Source organism: Gymnogyps californianus, chromosome 6 (assembly GCF_018139145.2).
Source record: "Gymnogyps californianus isolate 813 chromosome 6, ASM1813914v2, whole genome shotgun sequence".
NCBI classification, from domain to species: domain Eukaryota; kingdom Metazoa; phylum Chordata; class Aves; order Accipitriformes; family Cathartidae; genus Gymnogyps; species Gymnogyps californianus.
Genome location: NC_059476.1, coordinates 40,299,138 through 40,324,319, shown reverse-complemented (window position 1 = coordinate 40,324,319; position 25,182 = coordinate 40,299,138). Strand labels below are relative to the sequence as shown.

The following is a 25,182-nucleotide window of genomic DNA, read 5'->3' as shown; positions in this document are numbered from 1 at the left end:
AGGTCCATTTTGGCATGTCTCCCTGGGCCAAAGAGGACCCTGTCAGGGCTGGAGATGGCAATCAGGAAAGACGACAAATCTTTCTGGCCCTTTCTTTCTGTTTGCTTCAGGTGATCCGATCCTAGAGACTGCTGACGCCATGCTGAAATACAGGCTTCACCCACCTAACGAGCCTTACTTATCTCTATGGAAAAAAACATTCTTTGTTTTATGAGAATAATGTTGAACACACAGGAGAGTCATCACCTTGAGACAGACAACTTTTAAAGCAGTGTGGGATAAATTTCCTTCTGAAAGCCTCAACAATTTCAAAGCATAGCAACATTTCCCATCTGAAGTATTCCATCTAAAATGCAGTATTTTATACACTATTATTTAAAAACTAAATGAGCTGAAGTTATGCTCCTTTGAAACCTATATTATAACAGCTAAAAATCTTTGTTCACAACAGAATTTAGCTGAAAAATACTGATATTGAAATGTCTTGAGTATTGTTCTCAATTTCTGAAGCAAATTCACTGGCTGAAATTACAAAGTCTCAACTTTCTCAGATAAGTATGAAACACCAATATAAATGTTTTATTTCTTCCACTATGTAAGGGTACTAACATGGCTTTTTATGCACCTTTATACTTGAAGGCTACGAATTAAATAACCTGCTCCACAATTAAACTGTAAGTGCAACCATAGCTGACCATGCTTGAGGAACAGGCTCAAACTACATTACCTCTTGAGATCCCATGCAACCTGAATTACCCTGTGATCCTATGACTGTTGTTCATAAAACCTAACTACAAAAATGTACAAATGCCGAATTTTCATGTTGTAACTGAAGAGGAAAGTTCTAGTTAAAAAAAAAAATCAACAATCCCCCCCCCCAAACACACCAGTAAAGTCTTTTCCCTTTAAATTCCTTTCAAATTTTAAAGAAACAAGCAAATACAGAAAAGGCTATCTCTAATACAAAAGCTTACTTTAAGTATATTTGACTCTAATAGCTAGTTTCAAACAGCTCACTGTTGGATGGAAAGAAATTAGTCTTTGTATGTTACTAGCTAAAATATGTTAATGTCATTTAAATTAAGTTGCACCTGCCTGTGGAATTAACTTTGTGATTTTAGTGAAACTGAAACAAGTTCTTTAATCAGATAACGGGTTTTCTGTAGGCACTAACAGAATTGTTAAAAAAGCAAACCTTGATGACAAGCAGCAGGTGAATTAGTTTGGGGAGCAGTAGTTTTGTAATTGTAGGAATTTTTTTTTTTTCCTAAAGAGACACCATTGCTTTATGATATAAACTAGTTAAAAAGAAAAGGTCCTCCGTGAACTTTCACTGACTTGTTGAAACAAGCATCCATGTCCTTAGAACAGTTTGCCATGTTACCACCTAGCAACTTTAAATGAGTCCCTGACCCAGGAGGAGCCTGTCAAATAGCAGAGAGTAAGTCCAAAAGAGCTGCAAATCAAAGACATTGTGCAAATACACAAGGAAGCCTGGCAAATTAGTTAAAACCACTGTTTCCTGGCACAGAAAAGGCATGGAGATTTAATGGGTTGAGCTGCCCTGTTTCATCTAGTTGTTTGTAAAATAAAAGCTGAGAAACTTATACAGCCTCATTTGTGATACTGGCAAGCCCAGCCAACTCCTAACCCTTTCATTTCGTGTACTGTCACCAGAAGCTCATGGGGCAAGAGCAGTCAAGTCAGCTTGTCAAGTAAGCCATACTGCTGGACAATTTTAAGAAGAAAGGTGCCCCACCACTGGCAGAAAGTATAACAACTGAAGAAAACAGCTACAGCCAGGTAAAAGATAGTGATGAAGACCCCAAACCAAGCAGCAGTAAAGAGAACACACACAAGGTGGAAAGCATGACCACATTTCACTGCGAGAACAATTAACACACACAGCTGCAGATACAAAACTCCAGGAAAAAAAACATATGGTATTGAGGGAGGAAAGCAGATAATGAGATAGCAGGGGAGTGGATTTTTTTTAAGTGTATGTTGTTGTTATAGCAACAACAACATAACAACACCATCCATCAAGAGCATTCAGTACCAAAAGAGTCAAGCGACCTGCTGCTGTTTTGCTCATCTTTCTGCTTGTCAAGTGACTGCTGTACTAGTGTCACGGTTTAACCCCAGCCAGCAACTAAGCCCCACGCAGCTGCTCGCTCGCTCCCCCCCGGTGGGGTGGGGGAGAGAATCAGGAGGGTAAAAGTGAGGAAACTCCTGGGCTGAGATAAAGGCAGTTTAACAGGGAAAGCAAAAGCCACGCACGCAAGCAAAGCAAAACAAGAATTCATTCACCACTTCCCATGGGCAGGCAGGAGTTCAGCCATCTCCAGGAAAGCAGGGCTCCATCACACGTAACAGTTGCTTGGTTAGACAAACGCCATCACTCCGAACGTCCCCCCCCTTCCTCCTTCTTCCCCCAGCTTTATATGCTGAGCATGACGTCCTATGGTCTGGAATATCCCTTTGGGCAGCTGGGGTCAGCTGTCCCGCCTGTGTCCCCTCCCAGCTCCTTGTGCACCCCCGGCCTCCTCGCTGGTGGGGTGGGGTGAGAAGCAGAAAAGGCCTTGACTCTGTGTGAGCACTGCTCAGCAGTAAACATCTCTGTATTCTCAACCCTGTTTTCAGCACAAATCCAAACCATAGCCCCATACTGGCTACTGTGAAGAAAATTAACTCTATCCCAGCCAAAACCAGCACAACTGGTAAGAACTGTTATGCTTATTGAGAAATGATGAGTTTTATGCCAGCATTGGGAAATCACAAATACCTTTCATTGATGCTACAACAGTTCTTTGAGCTCTAATTATGTGGTTTCCTTGTGAGATACTCTTGATATTTTCTTAAAAAAAAAAAAAACAAAACAGAAACCTAAAAAGCTCCTTGAAATTTGCATATCATTCCAATTACTTTTGAGAATGCTACTGTTCTTATTTGTATTACCACACCTCTAGGAGCCTCTAGCCCTGTCTTCACTGGGCTAGGTGATGCAAGAAGACTAAAAGGACAGTCTATTCCCCCAACAACATGGCCGCTACTTGTTCCAGCCTGTCTACTGAACTGCTCACAGACTTAAGTATCAATGACTTCTGCTGCAACAGGCAGTCAACCCTACATCAGCATAGTTCAGAGACAATACTAACGAAGCCCTCCAGAGTTTATTTTTGGTGGGTTTTACACAGTTGAGCTTCAAAAGCCATATCTCACCTTACGTTATGTTAAGCAGCATGCCATGATTAACTGGATTTCTATTAAAAAAGCTACTATTCTCTTCTGAGTGTTAAAATGGATCAGATGTCCAGTTAAGTTCCTGACAAAGAGAATTAATCTCTAGATGAAAGGAAGAGGAAATATCTTTTCAGTAGCCTTTCTATGCCCCAGATAGTATTTCAGCAGCATAGCATAGTCTGAAACAGAACGCAAGTCTCTTATTTAAATCTTCAGATTTCACAGCTGGAAGTTAGACATGAAAACAACTGAACTCACAGCTATCAAGAATGGAGAGTAGATCACAAGTAACAAAATTACAAATATTAAGATGAATTACTAAAGATAATTGTAACCAGATTTTTAATGGAAAAGGTGTGGGCTCTGTTATACTTACTCCGTATTGCCACAGAACTGTATAAAGGCCCTAAAACTTTGTCAATGCTTTGGGAAAAAAAATTTCTGAGTAAATACTGAGCGGGAAGGCAAACCTTATAAGCTGAAGAAGCTAAAATAGGGAAAAGAGCATGCCACAGAAATAATACATTAGATTTTCTTCTGCTGCAGTGAAGGCAGGGTGAGCAAGGGACCAAACCACAGAGCTTTCATGATTACTCCTTAGAGCAAAGTGTCAAAGATCTCTCTGTTTCAATCTCAAAGCTGAGCAGTGCCTCCTAGAATAGCCCAGATAATAGGGATATATTATTTTAGATCTGCTTTTATACACTGTAATTTTAAGGTCAGATACATAGAGACTTCTCCTCCATGGCACAAGTCCACAGCAGAACTGCTGCACTCCCATGTACCTTGTACAATCCAACTGTGGTAAATCCACCCTGTTGGGATTGCTGCAAACTTTTAGAAAAACTAATTCCATTACCACTGCTTGAGAAATAAATACATATCCTTAAATAGCCCTCCATTTTTTACTATGGAAATTGAAAAACCACAATTTTGTTTTACTAAACACAAATGCGAGCAGTAGTTTGTTGGTTTGACTGCGGGGTCACTGCATGCCTGATCAATGCAAACAGAGAAGACTTAGAAATACCTCTTGACAGAAAAGTTTTATTTAAGAGAAGTGGCATGGGTACTTTTCCAGATTTTTCCTGAGAGCTTAAAAAATTGAAGCTGGACAGCATCAATTCTGAAAAAAGTTCAATGCATTTGACTAGGTAAAGTACAAATCTATAATATAGCTGCCCACATAACTGATCTTTAGGAAAAGGTAAGAAGGAAGACTGGTTATTTAATAGCACGGAGAAGAAATAGTAAGAAGATGCACATATCTGAATAACGCAAAACCTTGACTGCATTGGTTCGTGTTGAAGAATAACAAAAAGGCAGAAGTAGCAGCAAAGTCACTTTGTTTCAAGATCAAAGGACATTACCCCAGTGATATGCAGGCTTTATCTAAAACCTTTTTGAGATAAAGGAAAATTGTTGCAGATTACAGATATATTTGATCAAGACCAATTAGACTACTTCAAGTGCCTAACTACATACCGTAACAGCCCATTTTCTTAAACTTTCACAGGAAACTCACCCCATCGGGTCTGCCATCCGAGGCTGTAACAATCAGAATATAGCGATCAGTGCTTTCTCTGTCCAAGGGCTTTCCTAAGGCTAGCAGTCCAGAACTAGTAATAAAACAAAAACATAAAATGTTATCACAACAGTTTTAAGAGATCTACAAGCACTTTTGTTCCACTACTTTGCGTTACGCAAATGTTTCCCTTTAAGCAAGTTATTAAGCTTTTAGGCTTTATTACAACTGAAAGCATGTTTTGTGTAGGTAAAGGCTAATAAAAACGATGAGCCAATTTCTAATGCTTTCTACTTTGACACATGTATAGTCTAGGATTAAAATAACAACCGAGTGATCTACAGGATTATACAAAAGATAGACCTATACTGAACACAGGACCCTCATTTGTTAGAAAGCTGCACTGCTATAATAAATGAGAAGAGAGAATCACAAGCAGTCTATTAATCACAGAGGAGTCCCGATATCCCTGACAGGAGTGCAGCAGTAAACTCTGGGAACACAACATGCACGATCTTAAGTATGAGTCTCGTCAGAGTTTTGCATGGAAAGGCTACTAACTTGCATGCTGTGTAACTGCAGTAAAAGTGCTGCAATGAGCTAATGCCCTTTCAGTGCAAGCACAGATACACCATATTCCCTAATAATACAATATTAACATAGGCACATGAATCCGGATATTGTGATTATCGATGCCCATTTAAAAAAGATGACGAATGAAGGGCTATTTTGAAGCTACATACACAAAAAAATAAAACAAATAAAGTTTTACAAAAATGCTATTTGAAAGCGTTACAAATTCCTGTAACTGCTGACAAATAAAACAACCTAGATTTTCTCTCTAGGATGATCTAATTTCCTCATGCAGAAGTCTAGAAGCCACCTGGAGGTGTGCTGTAGCAACACAGAGACAAGATCCCACTGCAAACTCACTACTTCTATATTAGGAAGCATCAGAAAAGTACCATTGAGTTGATAATCCTGTCTAAGCAAGCTAAACTCTGCTTAACTGTCCTGGCAAAAGTGGTACTTTTGTGACCAGCCCTAAAGCTCTGCATTTCATTTACAGGTTTTTGGTGTCTACTGAAACATAGTCAAGTGTGTAACAAATTGAGATCTCAAATGCCACCCAATTCACAGGCTATTTAATAAATATGCACCAGTAAACATGGATCCAGGATGATATTTATCCTCTTGTTGCATGGCTAAGCAGCTTCTCCCATGAAACTCCTCCAAAAAAGGGTCACCGTCAGCTTCTAACATTTTAAGAAAAGCATAACAGCACATGATTTTGCAGTGCAAAATCCACATGGGCTGGGATCTTGGTATGCTGCGACTTTCCATATGTTATTCTATTTTTAATGGGCATATCAGACACAAGCATTTGTCAGGCACAAGTATAAACTTTACTGGTTGAGCTTACATTGTATGTTCATAACCTAAGAACCTAAACAGCTACTTGCTCAGAAAGAGGGCTTATTAAAACAAACAAACAAAGCCAAACCCAAACCAAACAAAACCGAAAAGCCCCACCAAACTATAAGGTCTCATTAGCTGTACTTCTTCAGAACACTTGGATGTATATAATGTGTACCTAAAGATGTTTTTTCCCTTTAAGATTATAAATTTCTGCAGAGTTTCTGCTGTAACTTCTTACTCTCAGAGAAGACCTCAACAAACTGGTTCCAGGCCAAGACTTTTTCCGACATTGTTTTCAGCAGAGACAAATACCAACACTTACTGGCAAGCTGTTACTTCGAATAAATACTACAGAAATAGGTGGAAACAGTGAGTGGGAGCATAACTCTCCCCTAGGATTGCAAGGTTGGTAGGTAAAATAATATCCAAGCTCAGTAATCGAAGAAAAGAATATTTCAGGAGATGCTACATTCAATCTGCCTCATTGCTACATAACTAAAACATAGGCACGTGTCATGTTTTGCTTCCTCAAAAAAAGGAAAAGCTAGCAACTTCATTGTACCTAAAATACTTCCTGGAGGTTGGTAAAAACCAATGGGACACATGAATATTGTGTGTAGCTTTGTAACCCAGTAAATATGGAGCTGACACATCTTGTCCCAAGCCACAAGCATTGTGCCAAGCTACAACAGGGCCTCGGGACCTGTCGTGCTTCTTTGCATGGACTTGCCTTGGCCTGCTCAGGTTGGTTTTAGCTTTAAACAGCAATTATCTAATGATCAGGTACCTGATACCAATGTTGTTTTAGCTTTTGCTTACTCTTCTACAATTGCGTAGTGTGATGCCTATTCTTATATATATTTTTTTGTAACTAATAGGTAGCTATAACGCGGTTGCTATGCAGAGACTGAACTACATATGGAGCAGTACAGGCATGGCCTCTAGTGTAGTGAAAGTTCAGGCACAGGATGACACCAGAGCCCCTGGGCTGCAAACACCTCACCAGTGGCCTATTACTGATATGGAAACATGACCTTAGTAGCTGCCCAAAACCAGTTTGGGGTCACAAAGAGAACAATAAACAAGTATCCACAAACATAACACACACCACATGCAGTAAGTTCAGATGTAAGATAGACTTGCACACAGATGGGGGGAAAAAAGCGTGATACAGAGCATGTTAACAAACATGAAATGACTCAAAATGGATCCTAGAGCGAGGAGAATGAAACCGTCAGCATCATACTCCTCCTCCCAGGGCAGCACTTCAGATGCTGAAGACTCAGCACAGACCCCTGCTCCAGAGGAAATTATTGCCCTGAGGGCCCCAAAGGGAAAGTGGAAGGGTAAAGTGTAACACCAGAGCAAGGGACAGACCTTAGGAAGTTTGTGTATATATTTATATACGTTTTTTTATATATATAGTCATATATATAGTAATATAAATATATGCAGCTATATATATAGCACCATGACATTTATATAGCTATAGATCATTAAAATACATGTGTATGTATACATATATATGATTATACATATATACATGTTAAAGTTACATATCTACATAAAATAAATTATAGATATATTATTTTTACAGATATACACATACTAAAACGTATGTATATTGCAATTTTAGCTGTTTGCATTAGTGTCATAACTGGACTACTGATAATCATTTGATTAGACTATTAAGACTTTAATTAGACTAACAGTAAATTCTTAGCTTTACATGCATACATGGCCCACGAGAAGGCAATGAGTGTAAAAGTGGTGGGATTTCCAGCAACCTATCCTGTAATTTGTGTGCGACAAATCAATAACACTGCGTATCTCATTTTTGCTTCCAGTCTCATGTACTGTCTTCTGCTAAGGAATATTCAGCTGAGCTCAATTAATATTATTGTTATATTACTAAAGACCATTTAACTTTAAACTAAACTTTTTATAATTTATAAATAGCAGATATTGAAACAGTAGTGATGCTACTGAGAAAGGCATTAACTTCCTTTGAGGGCTGTAGGAAAGTCAGATGTATTAACAACTGACACAAAATGCTAAACCATGCTCTGTATTTTAACAATCCTCTTATTCCAGGTGTTTCTGCAACTCAATTAGCTATCATAATAGATCATATATATTTTTCAGCATTTGTTCAAGACACTGCAACAAAATATGAACAGAAGAATTTTTTAGGAAAGGAACAGTGAATAAAACATAAACCACTTACGTGGTAAAGTATTAATTCACAAAAAAAAAAATCAAACTGGAGCTAAGAATAAAATATTGACAACAAATACTGCTTTACTAACACTGACCTTTAGCTGCATGTATCCATTTAAATTTCTCTAATATTTTTGCACTGTCATATCGCCTTTTTTATCTCCTCCTTCCTACCGCTTGAACAATTGCAATCAGCAGTCTCCATTTCAATAGATGAACAGCTTTCAAGAGACAGGCTAATTTAGAAAAACTCCTGTGCTTTACTCAAGGATTCAGATGTACTCACTTTCATTTAATACCCCAGCTTTTAATCATCACTTTCCCTGGGGAACATAAGATGGTACCAAATTACTACAGGTCACGCTCAGGTTGTATTGCCAAAGAAAAAAAGAACAAAACCATCTCAATTCTCAGATTGAGGATAAAAGCGATCTAGTAGGTAGATGTAAAACTGGTAATATTCAGTACTCATGCTGCCAGTTAGGGAATTATACAGGGACTAACTGACATGCTCCAGGATGCAAGAAAATAATCCAGATGAGAAAAAGGAAGAGAGAGAATCATGTTCATGGTCTCTGCCTTGGCCTTAAAGTATCTAAAAATGTATTTATGTAACACTGAGATAAATTCCTGTAGCCTTAATATGCCACTCACATTAACTATATGCTTTGTTTAATATTAATTCTACTTTAATCTCCTATCGAGACATTTCAGCATCTAGAAAAACACGTGCAAAAGGCTGAAGAAAACTTTGCACAAACAATTTCCAAGAAAACAGATGCAAGGAGAGCAGGAAGGAGAAAACACTTCAAAGAGCTCTCCTTTTTACCAAGAGGCAACAGATCAAAAAGACAAACGCATGCCTGAGTTTGTGCTGAAACCCTCAATGTGCCGTGATGCTCAGACACATGTGGGGGGGATGTGAGGCTGGGGGGTGTGTGTCGAGGCGGGTGTCAGGCTGCCCATGATGGGCCCTGGAGGCCGGGTGGGATGGAGAAGGACTCCCAGCCACCCCTGACAGGCTCTGGGAGGTGACACCTGCAACTGCTGCAATGCTGCCCATGGACACGTAGGGGTGTGCTGTGCCTGCAGCCTTCAGAGAGCACACCAGAGATTTCTTATTTGTTTTCAGGCTGAATTCACAGCTGTGAATTCACATGCCGCCTTTAACAGCTTGACTGCTGGGTATTGCCACACTGTTTACATCCAAAGCTGGACAATACAGGAGCTGCCTAGGACCCGACTTCTAGAATACCTTCGTGCCATGGGTTTGGCAGGCCAGAAGTTGGCCTGAATTTGCACACATTTTTTAAGTCTCTCTGGTATGGAGAACTATCGGGATTTTTATGGTGCAATGTGAACAGCGCTGTGATAAGCACGAACTATACAAAACAACCACCCACTGAGTAACCCCCCTTTGGAGCATCTCTCATGTAGCCAGGCACACTCTTCATTATTCGAGTTCTAAAGGTCACAGAGTGGGTCAGACCAAGTTTCTCTATATTAAGGGGAGGATTGCTAGCATCGCTTGGGCAGAAAACTCTACAAATCTGCGCTGTGCTGGAGCTACGACTCCTAGCACTCCCCTGAGCTGATGAACAAAGCACACCTTCCCTGATTTGCACTGAAAACTCCAGCCCTAAGCAATGAATAAAACCAGCAGTCCAACATCATTTCCTGCTCTTGCCACCTCAATGAAACAGTCTCCTCTCTCTAAGCTGTCCCCTTTCCTTGCCTGACAAGCCTTTATTATTAGAGGGCCCATCAGTCTTGGTGGATAACAGCATCAGCATCTCCTGGGATCTTCAAGGTTTTTTTCACATTGTTTCATAAGTGAATTGATTCTCTGTATATGGGAGATTTATCACAGCGAGTAACCTAGAGCTCACGCAGAATATACAGACCTGTTTCAGTACAATCTCTCCCTCACACCGAATTAGAACAATTTTTTGCAATTATACCCACACCATGAACAAATTAGCCCCAGGTTACTTTTGTCCCATCATCTAACATGGCAAGTCAGCTCACCACCCTCCCTTCTTCCTGCAAAGAAAAAAGATACTTTGGAGTGTAAATAATTGCTGCTCAGGTAAAATAAAGAAGGGGGTGGTGGGACAGGCACAGACCTATCTGGTGCCTATGATTTCATAACGTACCCTCTCTTTCTAACTCTATTTAAGTTGGTATTCAATTTAAGGAAAAAAGGTTTTAAAAAAATGCTCAAAAGACTTTCCACTACAGACTAAAACGCTTGAAGGCAGGAAACTAAAGCAAAAATTGTTCCTGTCATTAGTCAAGAGCTGACAAGTATAAGGTTTTTAATTAATCCCTGATCACTCTTTTAAATAGAATGTTTCCACCTCAGTGAGTTTTACCTACTAAAGTGTTTAAAATAAATAAATAGTCCCCGTGAAAAACTCCAGAGCGCAGTATCATTCACAGAGCTCTCATTAACGTCTAAGAGCCAATCTAAGCAACAGCTGAATATGTCTGATTACAAGTCTTTTCTTTTGCTCTCAGCCCACATATTCACTTGACTGAAAAGTTACAAGTTATTTTCTAAGGGTTTTCCACTTACCTTTGAGAGAGATTAAAAACTTGTTGAGGATCTCCATTCTGAATGAGGTATCTTATAGGGTCACCCTCTCTATCAAAAGCCTTTAGGAAAAAAGAGGATAAAATTAAGTCAGTTACAAAGCTTTCTTTTCTTTCCTTCAATTTACAAACTGGAAAATTAACCCCTGAAGTTCTATTAAAGTTAGCTACAGGAATGACACCAATCTCGCTATTTCTAGGGCAACAGCGGTAATTACAGATGGGCTACTTAAGATAAAGCTGTAGCACATCAGAATGCTTATGCTACAGAGAAACAACAATATCCTGAATACAGACTTTCAAATTACTACTACACATAAGCACACAGTATCACCAGTATGAAATTCAGGCATTATTCAATTACTTTTATTTTTGTGCAGCTACAGACTGATTAGCCTGAACTTTTTGTTTCCTTTGTTCCTATTCTTCATTTTCACTTCTTATCCAGACTCTTCTTCCTGTCAGTTTACCAGAATCCCAATCCTTTTGCTGGTGCTCCATTGAGCAGTGTAGACATTGCAGCACTCACCCTCCACGATAATTTGCTTTTTGGGGGATGAAGATCAGGATAAGATCTTCGAGAAGGCCTATTAACAGCACCAAAAAAAGTATATTCCACCTACTAGATGACAAGAAAGCTTTTTGGAAGCTGAGTAAACTACTTTTGAGGTTAAGCTTCGGCTAATCTATTTCCAAAAATGGCCATAAAAATGCCCCATGTAATTGTTACTTTTTTTGTCAAGTGTACACACACCTTTTCCCTAAAGAGACTATCAGGTACTTTTCAGAGAAATTACTGTCTACCGAACTGTCTCACAGTTACAACTATTTAGCACTGAAAATCCAAAGTGATTAAGCACGTTATGGCAGGAAAAACAATAAAGACACTGCTATGAGAATTGCAAGAAGGCCAACCAACAAGTTCAAAGAGGGGCAGATAGGATTTACTAGGAGACAGGTCAAAATAAAGAAGAAGATAAGGAGAGAGTATATTTGTGTTTCTAACCTTTCAACAACCATCCTTTTTCTTACCTATTTTCTCTAAGCATTTGCTGTAGACCACAGTGAAGGACTGTGTATCTTTGGGCTGACCATCTAAAAAGCAGTTCTTAAGACAAAGAAAAGAAAAACAAGAAAAAACCCAACACACGCACCCCCCAACATTAAGAACAGAAGCATAAACCATTCCGGTGTGCAGGCAGAACAGGGAATCTAGTAAGAAACCAACTTGCCTTAGCCAAAGGCAGCATATAGAAAATAGTGGCTAAGTCAGATGAAGGGGAGCAGTATAAAGAAAAAGCAAGCACAACTATATGAGGACGAAGTCAGAAAAAGTCGAGGCAAAACTGTAATAGGAACAGAAAAGAATACAAAGGATAACAAAGAAATGTTTAAATTACAGGGGAAACTTGAGGAGCGTGGTGCCTTGCCACAGTATAAAAGCAGAACGGATGATGCCGAGAAGGTCAAAGAGCTAACACTTCTTGCGTTTCAGCTGCAATCAAGCAGCAAACAAAATTAACTGTGGCAACAAACAGGTAAAATCTCAGATGAGAATAGGGAAAGAGTAAGGCAGAGAATATGTACATAAATAGAGCATCTTTAAATCATCTGCTGAAATTAAAGTCTGATGAAATTCATTCTAGTGTATAAAAACATGGGCTGAAGCAATCTCAAAGCCATTAACAGTTTTCTTTGAAAACTCACAGAGGACAAACGTGCTGAAGGGCAAACACAAGGTACATCTTTCACAGAGGAATGAGCCAGGAAATCACAGACCAGACAGGTAGAGCTCAATTCCCAGAAAACCACAAACAATCAAATTATTTGTAAGTACCTGCAATGACAATATGGAGATGGATAACACAAAGCTAAATTTCTCAAGAACAAAGTATGTTGAAGCAATCTAATCTTCTTTTACAACAGGACAACAGGTCTTGTAAAGAGGGAAAAAGCTGTGGATGTAATAATGCATCTTAGCCATAGTAAGGCTTTTCACACTGCCTTACGTGACATTTTCACAAACAAGTTTAGACAACATGGCCTCCAAATGGAAGATGGGATTAAGCAAGAATAAAACTGATCATAAAAATTAAGGTCAGGCAGCAGCGGATAGCATTTAGTATTGACTAAATTCTGCAAAGGTGTGATTATTTCTTCCAATTCCGATCAATATTTTCACTAACAACGTCAGTGACAGAATAGGAAATTTGTTTATAAAATCCACGAATGGCACTGAGTGACAGGAGGTGCCAGCACGTCAGAGGGTGTGAGCGGAATTCAGATATTCTTATGCTGAAGATCTGAACGGTCAGGAGCTGACTCAGTAAAGACAAGTGAAAAATTGTTAGCCAAGAATATGAAATTACACAAATACTGGATGCAGAAAATCTGACTAGTTGGCATCTCTGAGGACTATCATAAATCCTAAATCACCAGAATCACAGTGTTGCTTCTATCTTTAGTGGTCCTTTGTACTCTTTTTACCTTCCCTGCAGGGGATCCTGTCCTCGCTTCACATTTAAGGGTATCTCAGAGGTTTTTTTATGGTCTACTACACACATTCATAACAAGTCAGGAGACTTTCAAAAAGACAGAAAATAAAAGACTGGTTCTAGTTCATCTCATTGTCTCCTTATGTCCAAAGAAAGTGTACCTTTCAATCACCATACTTAAAAAAAAAAATCAAGGGAAAAAGTTTATCATTGTTTTAAAAAACTTCTATTTTCTTGTAAACCAAAGAACAGCAAGTTATTATGTACACAAGAAAAACACTGAAGAATTGCACATGAGAAAAGAGCAATCTATACCTACTGTTTCCCAGATCAATTGTATACAGTTACTTCATAAATTGTACACAATTATTTCATGTTGCTTCGTTGTTCAGCACATAACTGGACTGTGATAATGGTCCTATTTGTTTTCCAGACTCCCAGAAAAATTACATTATTTGCATATTTTAATTAATAATGACTGGCAGAATGAGAAGCAATAAACACCTCCCAGGCATGTAATAAACTCTGAGGTTTATTTACAAATTAATACTGTGGAGATCATTTAACATTGCATTACTTAATCTCAAATGTTGTTAATTAAAACACCAGTCACAATCAGCTGGGTACATTATAAAATAAAGAGTAGTATAAGAAAAAATATAACCATCATCTACATGAAAAATTTTAACAGGAAAGGAGAAAGTAAATTTTATTTTTAGAACATGTATTTTAAAGTCTAATAGGCAAATTTAAACCAGCTGCATTTGCACTGTTATTGACACTGATGTTTTGCAGATCTTCAGATTTGCTAACTCGGTGTCCTGATTTCGGCTGGGACAGAGTGAAACCACAACACTCGGGAATATTTAAAATAACTTGCTTGCTCTCTCCCAGTTTTTGTAATCCTCATGGTGTATGCAACACTAACAAAATATTATTGAGAGAGCCATAAAAGCATAACCTCTTGACCCTACTACACCAACCAACACATACCTTAAGTCCAAAGCACTTAATGTATTGATAAGACTACTCATGAAAGAAAAAGTCAGTGTGAAAATTTACATGTGAAAACACTCATTAAATATTTGAGGTCTGGTAATACTCCATATTACCTATGGAACAGAGGCAATACCCTAAGCTATTGTTAAAATTCCACAAAAAACCCAAGATGACTAATTGGTAACTTTCTGTTTGCCTGGAAAAGACAGCATAAGATTTCATATGCTTAAACACTCAGTTTATGAATGTTTTAAATGTCCTGGCCATTTTACACAGGGAATAAAAAAAGATGAAGACAGAAATATACTCCACACAACAAAAGTCCTTTAATACAGATGGGTGTATTAACGCAGACCAAGGCAGTTGAACTTTATAGCTGAACTATAAAGACAATGCATCTGCATTCAGGTCCAGGACCACCAGCCCTACAAGAGATACTGTCTCTGACTAATCCCCAAGAGATGAAGCCACACATATTTGTGATTTAACAATTAAGTATTTTTCATAAACAGAAATTGTCTAGCTGAATTCAAGTCACACATAGCATATTGGTAATAGAAGACAAATCTACACTGCAGTAACAATAAGTAGAAGACAACATTTTCTATGCATTTCCAAAGCTCTTAAAACTAACTGATGCGTTTCACTCTTTCCCAAACACAGTAACTCATCATTTCTGGGGATCTTGGGCACGTAGCAAGAGAACCGCCACTGCTATATCACCAAAACGCCCACCAGCATCCTGGCTAGGAGGAGAAAAGCTGGCATGACCATTTTGCATCTCCCCTGCCCTGCCTGGCACAGGCTGTCTGTCCCAGATTTACTCAGCATACCTTACCAAGGATCATTTGAAAAAGAAAACAAAATCTAGGTAAAATGTTTGGGGTTTAGTGAAACATTAAAGCAGACAGATTATTCCAACAATGAGCTTCACTTTCTAACCACATTTACATTGCATAAAATCCTTAAATATTAAAATCTGCTAATAGTTTTTTTGCCTCCAAAGATCACCCAGGCCTTCAGCCATATATTCCAGCACCTGTCAAGTAAACACAAATGTCTCTGTTTCTCAGCATGCTCCTGGCTCCCATTACTCTTTGGGGTTTCCAAAACCAAGCGTCTCCCCACCAGTGAGGAGAAGGCTCCTGAACAGCACGGCTCTTCAACTCTGAACTCACTGCAGGCATTAAAGATGTGCCAGAAGTTAATTTTCAGCACTCAGCTAAATGAGTCATCCTCCCTCAGCGCAGGTGACTATATCAGCGTAACCATCCATAATAATCTCAATCTTTCATCAGTAAACGATTTTTACAGAAATTTACCCATTCACCTGCATCAGTGACTCAATTAGAGTTCCTCTATTTCACACACTTTGGTTTGGATTACTTCTTTTTCCCGTGCATTTACTGAATGTGCAAAACACACAGAGCCACACACTTCAGCTGATACGAACTGACCTAATTCCCCTGAGTTCAACAGACTTCAGTAGAGCTACACTGACTTAAAGCAGATAAGGCTATGGCTCTCTATGGTTTCTGTTTAGCTCAGGTATCTCCAGTCTTCTTCCTTTGAATGGCTTTATATGAAGTCTGAATAATGCTATAATGTTTACAGGAACCACGCTCAGGAGAGCATGCTGTACTGAGTTTATTGCTTTAGACTTGAGGCCATAATTATTTCATAATAATATTAAGCTCCTGATCCCCAAAAAGCCATCTAAAGAGTTGTAATTTATCTACCTATTTTTGCACAGCTGGCCTTCAAGACATGTGAACAGAACACAATCCAGCAAAAGCTTATGGAACAGTAAATAAGCTAGGAGAAAGCTGATATATTAACCATGCAGCAGCACACAGACAAGCAACCTGGGTCTGCAAACTATGTCAACGCACCATTATTTATAAGCAATACTGGACTAATGTCCTTTCACTGCTTCCACTTGCAGAGCTATGTTGGGTGGTCAGTTAGTACAGGGACCTCTGCTTTTTGTTAGCCTGTTAACAGCAGTTGTTACATACACCAAGGGGAGTAAATATCTTCAGATGCTTTCCAAAAACAACAGGCTAAAGAAGGCTGAGTGCCAAAAATCTTGCTGAAATTCCATGTGAATTAGGTGCAGAAGGTCTTAAGCCCCTCCGATTTGCTGGCAAACATGTATATAGAGATTTTAACATAAGAAATCACAGGCCTTTCAAGTTCTGAGCCATTCATGGAATTTTTTTCTCATATACTTCAGTCCCATATGCAGCCTATATTACCTGTTAGCACATTTAACACAAAAAAGAAGTTACAGAAATATCCAAGTAAGCACTTTTCCTATATGGTCCATGTAAACGGGGCTATTTATTACAATTACGTAATATTCAATCCCTATAAACTGTCCTTTCCCCCGTAGGCAAGGACTGGGTTCTGCATGGCATGGGCACAAACAGAAGGAACGTGGTAAAGGCTTACAGGGAAGGATCTGTACCTGCAGGTTTAACAAAATGGCTCCAATTCTCATGGCCTCACTGACTTCAAGGCTGTACATCAGCTGGGGAAAGCGGGGAGGGCTCTGGTTGTTGGGTGGAAGGACCTCAATGTAAACAGTAGTAATAGAGCTCCTGCAATGCAAGGAAAAAAAAAAGTCAAAGCCAGTCAAAATCAATAAATCAACAAACACAGGGCAACCAACAATGACTATTTTATACACTGTGTGTTCTCTAGCTCTAACAACCTCCCTTTGCTCCTTTAAAAGCTTCAGAACATATTTTTCATTCTGCATCAAAAATAAAGCAGGCTGCCACATTAACAGAAGAAAAGCTAAATAATTTCTTTAAAAGTAGCCCAAGTGTTCTTTGAAAAACAAAGCAGTAAGGTATCAGTGCACACTCCACATACAAAGAAGACTCATAATCCCCTGGTGATACTCTGTCCTCTAGAAGAGCATGACAAATTCTGAGATGGTAGCTGCTCCTGCCATGCACAATATCCACCCCTGGAGCACCCCTGCTGTTGTTCAGTTTGCTACCTTTCTTTGGAAGAGAGGGAACAGAAAATGTTGACGGAGGGGATAATGCTGGGATAAGACTGATGTACACAACTCTGTAATAGGCTGCATCAATACTGCGGTTCACACAAATAAACCCAAGACCACTTCAGACTAGTGAGCCACAGCAATACAGGAGACTACGACACCCACCGAGGAAACCTGGAAAACCCTTCAACTGCACTGCAGCCCTAACCCAAATATACTGCAAACAGCATTCCAGTTTGCAAGTTGAAGGCTCTTCTGGGAACACTGACACTCACTACAGACCCTGCAAAGACCATGCTGTAGACATACTTGCTATTCAACTGCTCCGAATTGAGAAAGGGAGCCAAAAGTCTATCGGAAGTTGAAAGAGATTTAAAATCTGGCTTAAAGGGACCTTTCTCTTCATCTTTGCTCAGTTATCCCATCTGCCTTCTCTCCTGTATGTTAAAACAGTACCCCTGCCCCAGAATAAAATCCTGAGGACAGCAAGTGTTACACTGCAGGTGCAGATTTCCTCCGCATAAGCCCTTTGCCAAAGTTGGTAAATCTCAGGCTTTAGGGCTGCAGGAAAGAAACTGCTTCAGGACAAAGGGATTTGTCCCATGGAGGAAGGGGGCGAGGGGAGAGAAAAAAAAAACATGAACACACAATGAGCTGCTTCTTGCAGGGCTAACAAACTCAGAGCATTTTTAGAGACTCCTACCAGAAATCACCAAATATCTTATAGCTGAAGCAGCTTCTCTGTTAACTGATAGAGTACGTTAAATACCAAAACGACATGTCACTGATCGATATTTTCAATTAGCTGTACAGGATTCTGACCAAGCACAATCACCGCTGTGTTACAGACGCTTCCCACCACCCTTTGCCAGCAGGTTTTATAACTCCGCACCACTGATCAGAGCTGGGCAGACCATCACTGCAACACCACAACAGATAGCTATGTTTTAGGGGGTCACGCAGTGTGCTGACGACGCTCGAAGTGAATGCCCCTGTCCAGAAATGATGGACCATGCTCCATCAAACCGTGAATGCCCCTGTCCAGAAAGACAAATCCCATCCGTAGGTAACTGCCGCAGAAGGAGCTCTGTCCCTAGGGGCACATCCACACACAGAGCCTGCGCCCCACAGCCCACGAGGAAGGGATTAAACCCAGCCTGGCGCGTCCCACCTTTCACAGCTCAGCCACACGTTTTGGCCAGCTTGGAGCACATACTGCGAGCTGCTTCGCTGCTGCCTGCTTCAAATAGCAGACAAGACACGCTCATCAGTTGTATTGCATGGGGTGCCCATGCCCAGGGGCAGCAGCGGGGCTGAGGGGTCTCTGTGAGGAGAAGCTGAGGCTGCCCTAGGGCGGGCACAGCCGGTTCCAGCCAGTTCCAACAGCTCCACAGCCAGACACAGCTGAGCCCCTCAGCCCCGATGGTGGTGCCTCTGGGGAAACAGATTTAAGAAAGGGGAACACCACCAAACAGGAGAAGAATGAGGAAAAAAAGTGTGAGGAACAGCCCTGCGAGCACCGAGGAGGAGGAGGAGAGGAGGAGGAGCTCCAGGCACCAGAGCAGAGACTCCCCGGCAGCTCGTGGGGAGACCTTGGTGGAGCAGGGAAAGGTGTGGGGAGGAAGGAATGGCAGAGAGGGGCTGTTACAGACTGACCATAACCCCTATTCCCCATCCCCTGTGCCGCTCAGAGGTGGAGGAGTTGGGAATGAAGGAGTGAAGTTGCACCTGAGAAAAAAGCGGAGTTGGTGGAAGTTATTGTTTTAGTTTTTGTCTTTATTTCTTCACCGTCTAAACCCATTGTAATTGGCAATAAGTTAAATTCATTTTCCCCAAGTCAAGTCTGTTTTGCCTGTGATGGTAATCAGTAAGCGACCTCCTTGTCTTTATCTCAACCCACGAGCTTTCTCACTCTATTTTCTCACCCGTCCTGTTGAGGAGGGAGAGTGAAAGAGCGGGTGGGAGGGCATCTAGCAGCTGGCCAAGGTCAACCCACCACCTATATATTAACAATATATACAAGTTGACTCTAACAAGCCTTAAATGTTCAACTGCTCCACTGCTAGCCATGTCGTGACAGCCTAGCAAACATCCATCTGTGCCCCAAAACCCTGGCGACCAGCTAGTCCAGGGCAATCCCGAGCTTCCCACGGACAGCGATGCTGCCTTGCCACAGCTGTGTCTCTCTGGAGAAGGTGCCGGATTCACGTCTATCTACAAATACAGGAGATGAGGATCTTACTGCTTTGAACATAATAGCCAGGTCCTTATTTGATTTAATCAAACTTTAAACAAGTGCATGACTTGCACTGAAATGCATCAGTGAATGATAGATCCTTCCCATCCATCATATCCTTGGGCATTTAAGAAGCTGAATTTGCAAATTACTGACTCAATGGATATAAACAAAACCGGTGTAATCAGGGGAAGATGGACAATTACAACTAAAGTCAATCACGCAGTGTAGATTACCTCCTTATAAACTACAGTCAGTTTCCTGTCGTCTTCTCTATTTTAAAATACTCCTTCATATCCCACTAATCTTTCTGAATTGATGTTCCACATTTACATTGTTGGAGTGAAAAAAATACTATCACCAAATGCCCAACAACAGACACAATGAATTAGCAGACAAATATCACTTGAGCACTGGGGCTGCACATTTTCTTGGGATAGCTGCTGTCTGTGTATGATACACACATCCAAATAGTTGCTGTTTAGCGTGCATTTTTCTTCCACTGCTGAGTATTTAATAAAAATATATTGTTCTGTATAATTTTTTTCCTGATCCTGCTACATCTTAATAATACCCAAGCTGATTTATTGTCATCAAGCTCTAAAAAAAAAAAAAAAAAAGGTTTCTGTTCACCACAATAGTAAGCAAATTTTCTTCAAATCTTTAAGATAAGATCACAAAAGTAAAGCACTAGTAGTCTGTAAGCTAAAAGCAGTATAATATAAAACGGCTACTTTTTTTCATTTTGAATCCATTTTTGATGAGCGCTTTACAATTTTAACCCATTCATTTCGTGCATGTTATATACAGCCCATTTAAGTGGCTGGCAAAATCTACTTTGGCATGGGAAAGGAAAGGAGACAGAGCTGAGCCTTTCAACAACTGCAGTTGGTGTTTTTAACACTGCAGGGAGAGGTGAATACACTGAGAACAGAACAGAGCTCAGGAACTGAACAGTGCTCACAAACTCACACAAGCATGGAAATATGGCTTCTACGCTACGCCAGCTGAATGGTAATGCAAGGAAAGCATGGTCAACAAGCCACTGAGGTTGCGTCCCTGTCCCTGCTTTAATTCTGTGTGCTTTCCACATACAACCATATTATATAATGTATGATGAATATATTTATATACACGTGGACCAATATATGTTTGGCCAAACAATCTCTGCACATCCAAGTCAAAGAGAAAGAGTACTTTCCCACTACGTGGAATAATAATCTCATGATCAGGTAGTTTCTAGATTGGGCTTGATCTGGCAGATAGCTGTTATCACTAAGCGACATGTTTCCGCTGTACAGGAATCCGAGGTCAATGGTGAAAAGGCTAAGGTCTGAAATGAAATTGTTTGATTTCACAAATGTTCTTCTCATTTTTTTCAATAATAGAAACTGCTAATCACTATATGCTTAACTATAATTTCAGTTCTAAAAAACTAAACTTCATCTTTACACTTTAATATACTTAAATATTTTAATATTTATATTTAATATACTTTAAATATACTTAAAGTACTTAAGTGTACTTCAATATACCTCAATAACTTACATTAATGATGCTTGCTATAGATAGAAACTTTAATAATACTCAAAAAAAATCTTGTTTTATGTACAGTCAGCTGCCAAGAATTTCATGTGTCATACTATGCAAAAAGCTACACAGAATACATTTCAATTTAAATTTGTGCTCACAAAGGCTACAGAGCTACAGTTCCTGAGCCAGGTTTAGTAGTTCGGTCCTGCTTTGTGCATAAGCAAGGGGATAATTGAAACTCAGCCAGTTTACACATGACTACAGTTAGCCTGGTACGTCCTGCAGCAGAATCCAGATTTGGGAAAAAATGTTTAATATTTGAAATTACATCAAAATCCTTTATTCATTAATTTTACAGGGCACGCACCTTCCTGCCTGCACACATATGTAATGGCTGGCTAGACCTAGCCCATTCCTAGAAGTCTCAAATACTGGTTACTGCCTCCAGCAAGGCAATGTGAACCACCTAACGCAATATGACAACTTTGCATTAGAAGGAGCAACAAGTTCATACAACTCCCACTGCGAGACGCTAACCACCTCACAGCCAGAAGGAAGGAAAGAAGGAGATGCAAAAGGATAGTTTTAAAGACCTCAGAGCTGTAGCTCACATGATCTCTCCCTGGCTTTTCTCTGTGTAAAATGACAAGAGGCTGCTTCAAGCACCACCAGCTCACTTCTGGTTTTCCAGCCTTACAGAAACAATGTCGGGAAGCCAGCAAAATCTTTTTATCCAAATGTCCCTTACCAGATAGTAAGAGTTGTCCACGTTCTTTCTCCATGGCACCTCGCTGAAGATCCAGTGGCCCTCCCCCTGATTTTTTAACCTTCACAGGCACAGAAAAAGAGCTCTGGGCCCCAAATACACCTCAGGTTAAGGCCAGGCTGGCCCCGGGGCCACCCACCCCAGCTACGGGAATACTGCCTAGATGGAGTGGTTTTTTGAACACCCATGAAAAGATATGAAGCAAATTACATGCTGTAATTCCATAAAAGGGGAGATAAGCAGAAATGACGAGAAAGGAGAGCTTTTCCACTTTGGAAGATTATTGCAATAAAGACATTTTCAGAGGAGGAAGCACATGCTCCCAACATACATCATCAGAAGTATGTATTTTTAGACAATATAAAGATTTCTCAAACATAAAAGGAGCTGATAGCAATCAAAGCTGTATTGTAGGGGCTACAGTTGCTGGGGCCACACCGCTGGATTCTGAAGCTCTCTAAAGTGGCATTATTGATTTTTGTCCTCCACTTTAATACTATGCTAGTACTACACAAAAGTAAGCGCATAATAGTCCACAATCTTCTCCTCAGCACTACTAACAGCCTACTATCAGCTACCCTAAGAGAGGGCTTATCAAGAAAGCAAGCAAGAGGGAAAGGAGAAGAAAATTCAACCAGAAGACTGTGTTACCAGGTATTAGTTTTATGAATAATATAACAATCTGAATACTTCAGTGATTGGAAAACGTAATTATAAAATATGTGCACAACAGTATTATCTGCTTTCTTGGAGACGTGATAGAAGCAGCAGGTCCTGAAGAAAAGCCAATGAGTGAAATTCCACTTTTGTGTTATCCTTCCTCCTTACATTTCCCATTTGAGGAAAAAAGAAAAAGTTGTGGGAGATTTAAATGCTGGAAACCACTGTTCCTCTCTGTCATCCTCTTTGGACAAGAGGTTGTCACATTATCAACACCAGGCCCAGAACATGAGAGTCACTTTTATGCACCCCCCCCAACACCTTCATGAAATGACATTTGTGCACAATTGCCATATGCAGAACACAAACTCAAAAGAAGCAGGTAAGTGGGACTCGATACCTTTTTTTTTTTTTTTTTTTTTGAACATGAGACCGTCCTATTCTAACCATACTAAATTTGCAGGCTGCTCCTCTTTATCAGCTGGTGGAGAACACAAATAATTCTGCTGGGGAGAATTTAGGTCTTCGTGGGGGCACTGCTCACCATCGGCACAGCTTGTCAAGTATGGCCCCAGCACGCCAAGTTTGGATGACCTTGCCTACCCTATACCTGGACAGAAGGCCTCCAGCTCAGCAACCAGACTATTTCTGATCCTTTCTGCATCACAGCAAGCTGCATTCTGAACAAAAAGCATCTCCCTTCTCACTTGCTTGCTCTCTTACATCCCTTCACTTCAATTTCTCTTAACAAATGGGCATGCACAATGACAGCACAACATGTGAACTTTTAAAAAAAATACACCATTACGAGCAAATGAAATAATGAAAACTGTGTACTGTAAGGAAAATTATAAATAAGGAACAAAAAGTAAAAGGCTTCTAATATGACACTTTTCCAAAATGTGATCCTTACACCAAACAGAACACATTGCATTGTATTCCAGTGCGGAGTTACAGACGTCAGGGTGTGCCATGCTTCTTACGCACTGCTAAGCACTGATGAAAAAATTAGTTTCATTATAAGATGAATTACCTTCTCTGCGCAGGAGGAGCGCTATCAGATGCTTTGACAGTGAGAGCATAGGATCGCCCCACTGACAATACAACTCCTGGAGCAATGGTGATAAGGCCTGTTCGGTCATTGATGATGAAGTCTCCCTGATCCCCAGCCAAAATTTCATATACTATCTGTCCATTGGGTCCCTCGTCCGCATCTACAGCGGTGAGCTGCAATTCAAAACCAGAATGTCAGCACGTATGGTTCAGTGTTGTAGTTTAGTTTTTTGTAAGGCAACTCAGTAGGGGTAGAGGAAGTAGAGGGGAAACTTGAACACCTGTAACATTTGCAGTAATTTCTAATTACTGTACAGTAAGGATACAATTTAAATGAAGGATAATAGGCGTAAAAACATCATGAAGCAGAGAAAAACTGCTTACCTAAGACTGCAAGCAAATTATTTTAAGATACGAATTAAGAAAACTAATTAAGACCAAGTTTACTCTCTGTGGATTGGAATTTATAACACTTCCTATAAAGGGGGGAGGGGGGAAGAAGATGCTTATTGTGTTGCAAATATAACAAGAGGATCGTATTTAATTACTGAAAGTTCCCATCCCTCTCTACACTCTTCAAAGCAACAGCCTTGTTACTGCCAGAAATTCTAATATCCAGGTCTTGCATCACAAGCCCTCGTTGTGTGGAACAGGAGAACAACGTTTGTATTACTCACGTGTGCACGTATCGTAAAGGAAGCCGAGTGGAAGGCAAATAGCAGCTGTTCCCATATGGATACACACGTAGGAAACACAACCATGCACATCACAGACGTGCAAGGCCCATTTCACATGGCAACATGACACCACCCACCTGAAAGGCTGTGCTTGTCGGGGCGATCTCAGAGCCATGTGATAAATGCAACTGAGCACATACTTCTGTACTTTGTTGCCTCTATACTATCTCTCTACTGGGACTGTGATTACTCTCGCATGTAGCGTTTCTTCTATATAATTGCACAATTTTTATTCCGAGCAAGAGAAAAATCCAAGGCCAAATCCTTTAGACCCAAATTATAATGATGAATATAATGAAATGAGGGGCTTCTTATCTTGCCCCTGGGAAAGACAACAGGTTTATCCCACTTCTGTAGCGTGCCATGCTAAATCAAACATTTACACACACGGCCAGAAAATATAGCTCAGTAATCACATCTGTTTACTTTTAGCCAAGTGTCAAGTACCAATGACTCTGACTGCCATGCCATAAAGCAAATAACTAGCAATCTGAGATTTCAAATCAGACCCCTGCCGTAACACAGAAATACGCATCCACACCTCAGTCATGCCTGTTGACAGCCCCATGTCCTAGCTAAGCCCTTTCACCGCTCCTCTTCCTTTACACATATGTAGAATAACACCAGTTATTCTACCTATGATGCATTCACACAGCAAACTGCTCACAGTGCCTATCACTTGACT

General features: G+C 40.2%; 1 protein-coding gene across 5 annotated transcripts in view; it reads right to left on the bottom strand.

Annotated features, from left to right (window-relative positions):
- The window catches only part of PCDH15 (protocadherin related 15), a 419,295-nt gene that overhangs the window by 156,313 nt on the left and 237,800 nt on the right, over positions 1-25,182 (bottom strand). For all 5 annotated transcript variants that reach the window (XM_050898730.1, XM_050898731.1, XM_050898732.1 and 2 more), the window contains 4 exons: positions 23,741-23,934; positions 16,967-17,099; positions 10,986-11,065; positions 4,769-4,862 (listed from right to left, as the gene is read on the bottom strand). In XM_050898730.1, coding sequence (XP_050754687.1) covers positions 4,769-4,862; positions 10,986-11,065; positions 16,967-17,099; positions 23,741-23,934 — 501 coding nt within the window. The remainder of the gene's footprint in view (positions 1-4,768; positions 4,863-10,985; positions 11,066-16,966; positions 17,100-23,740; positions 23,935-25,182) is intronic.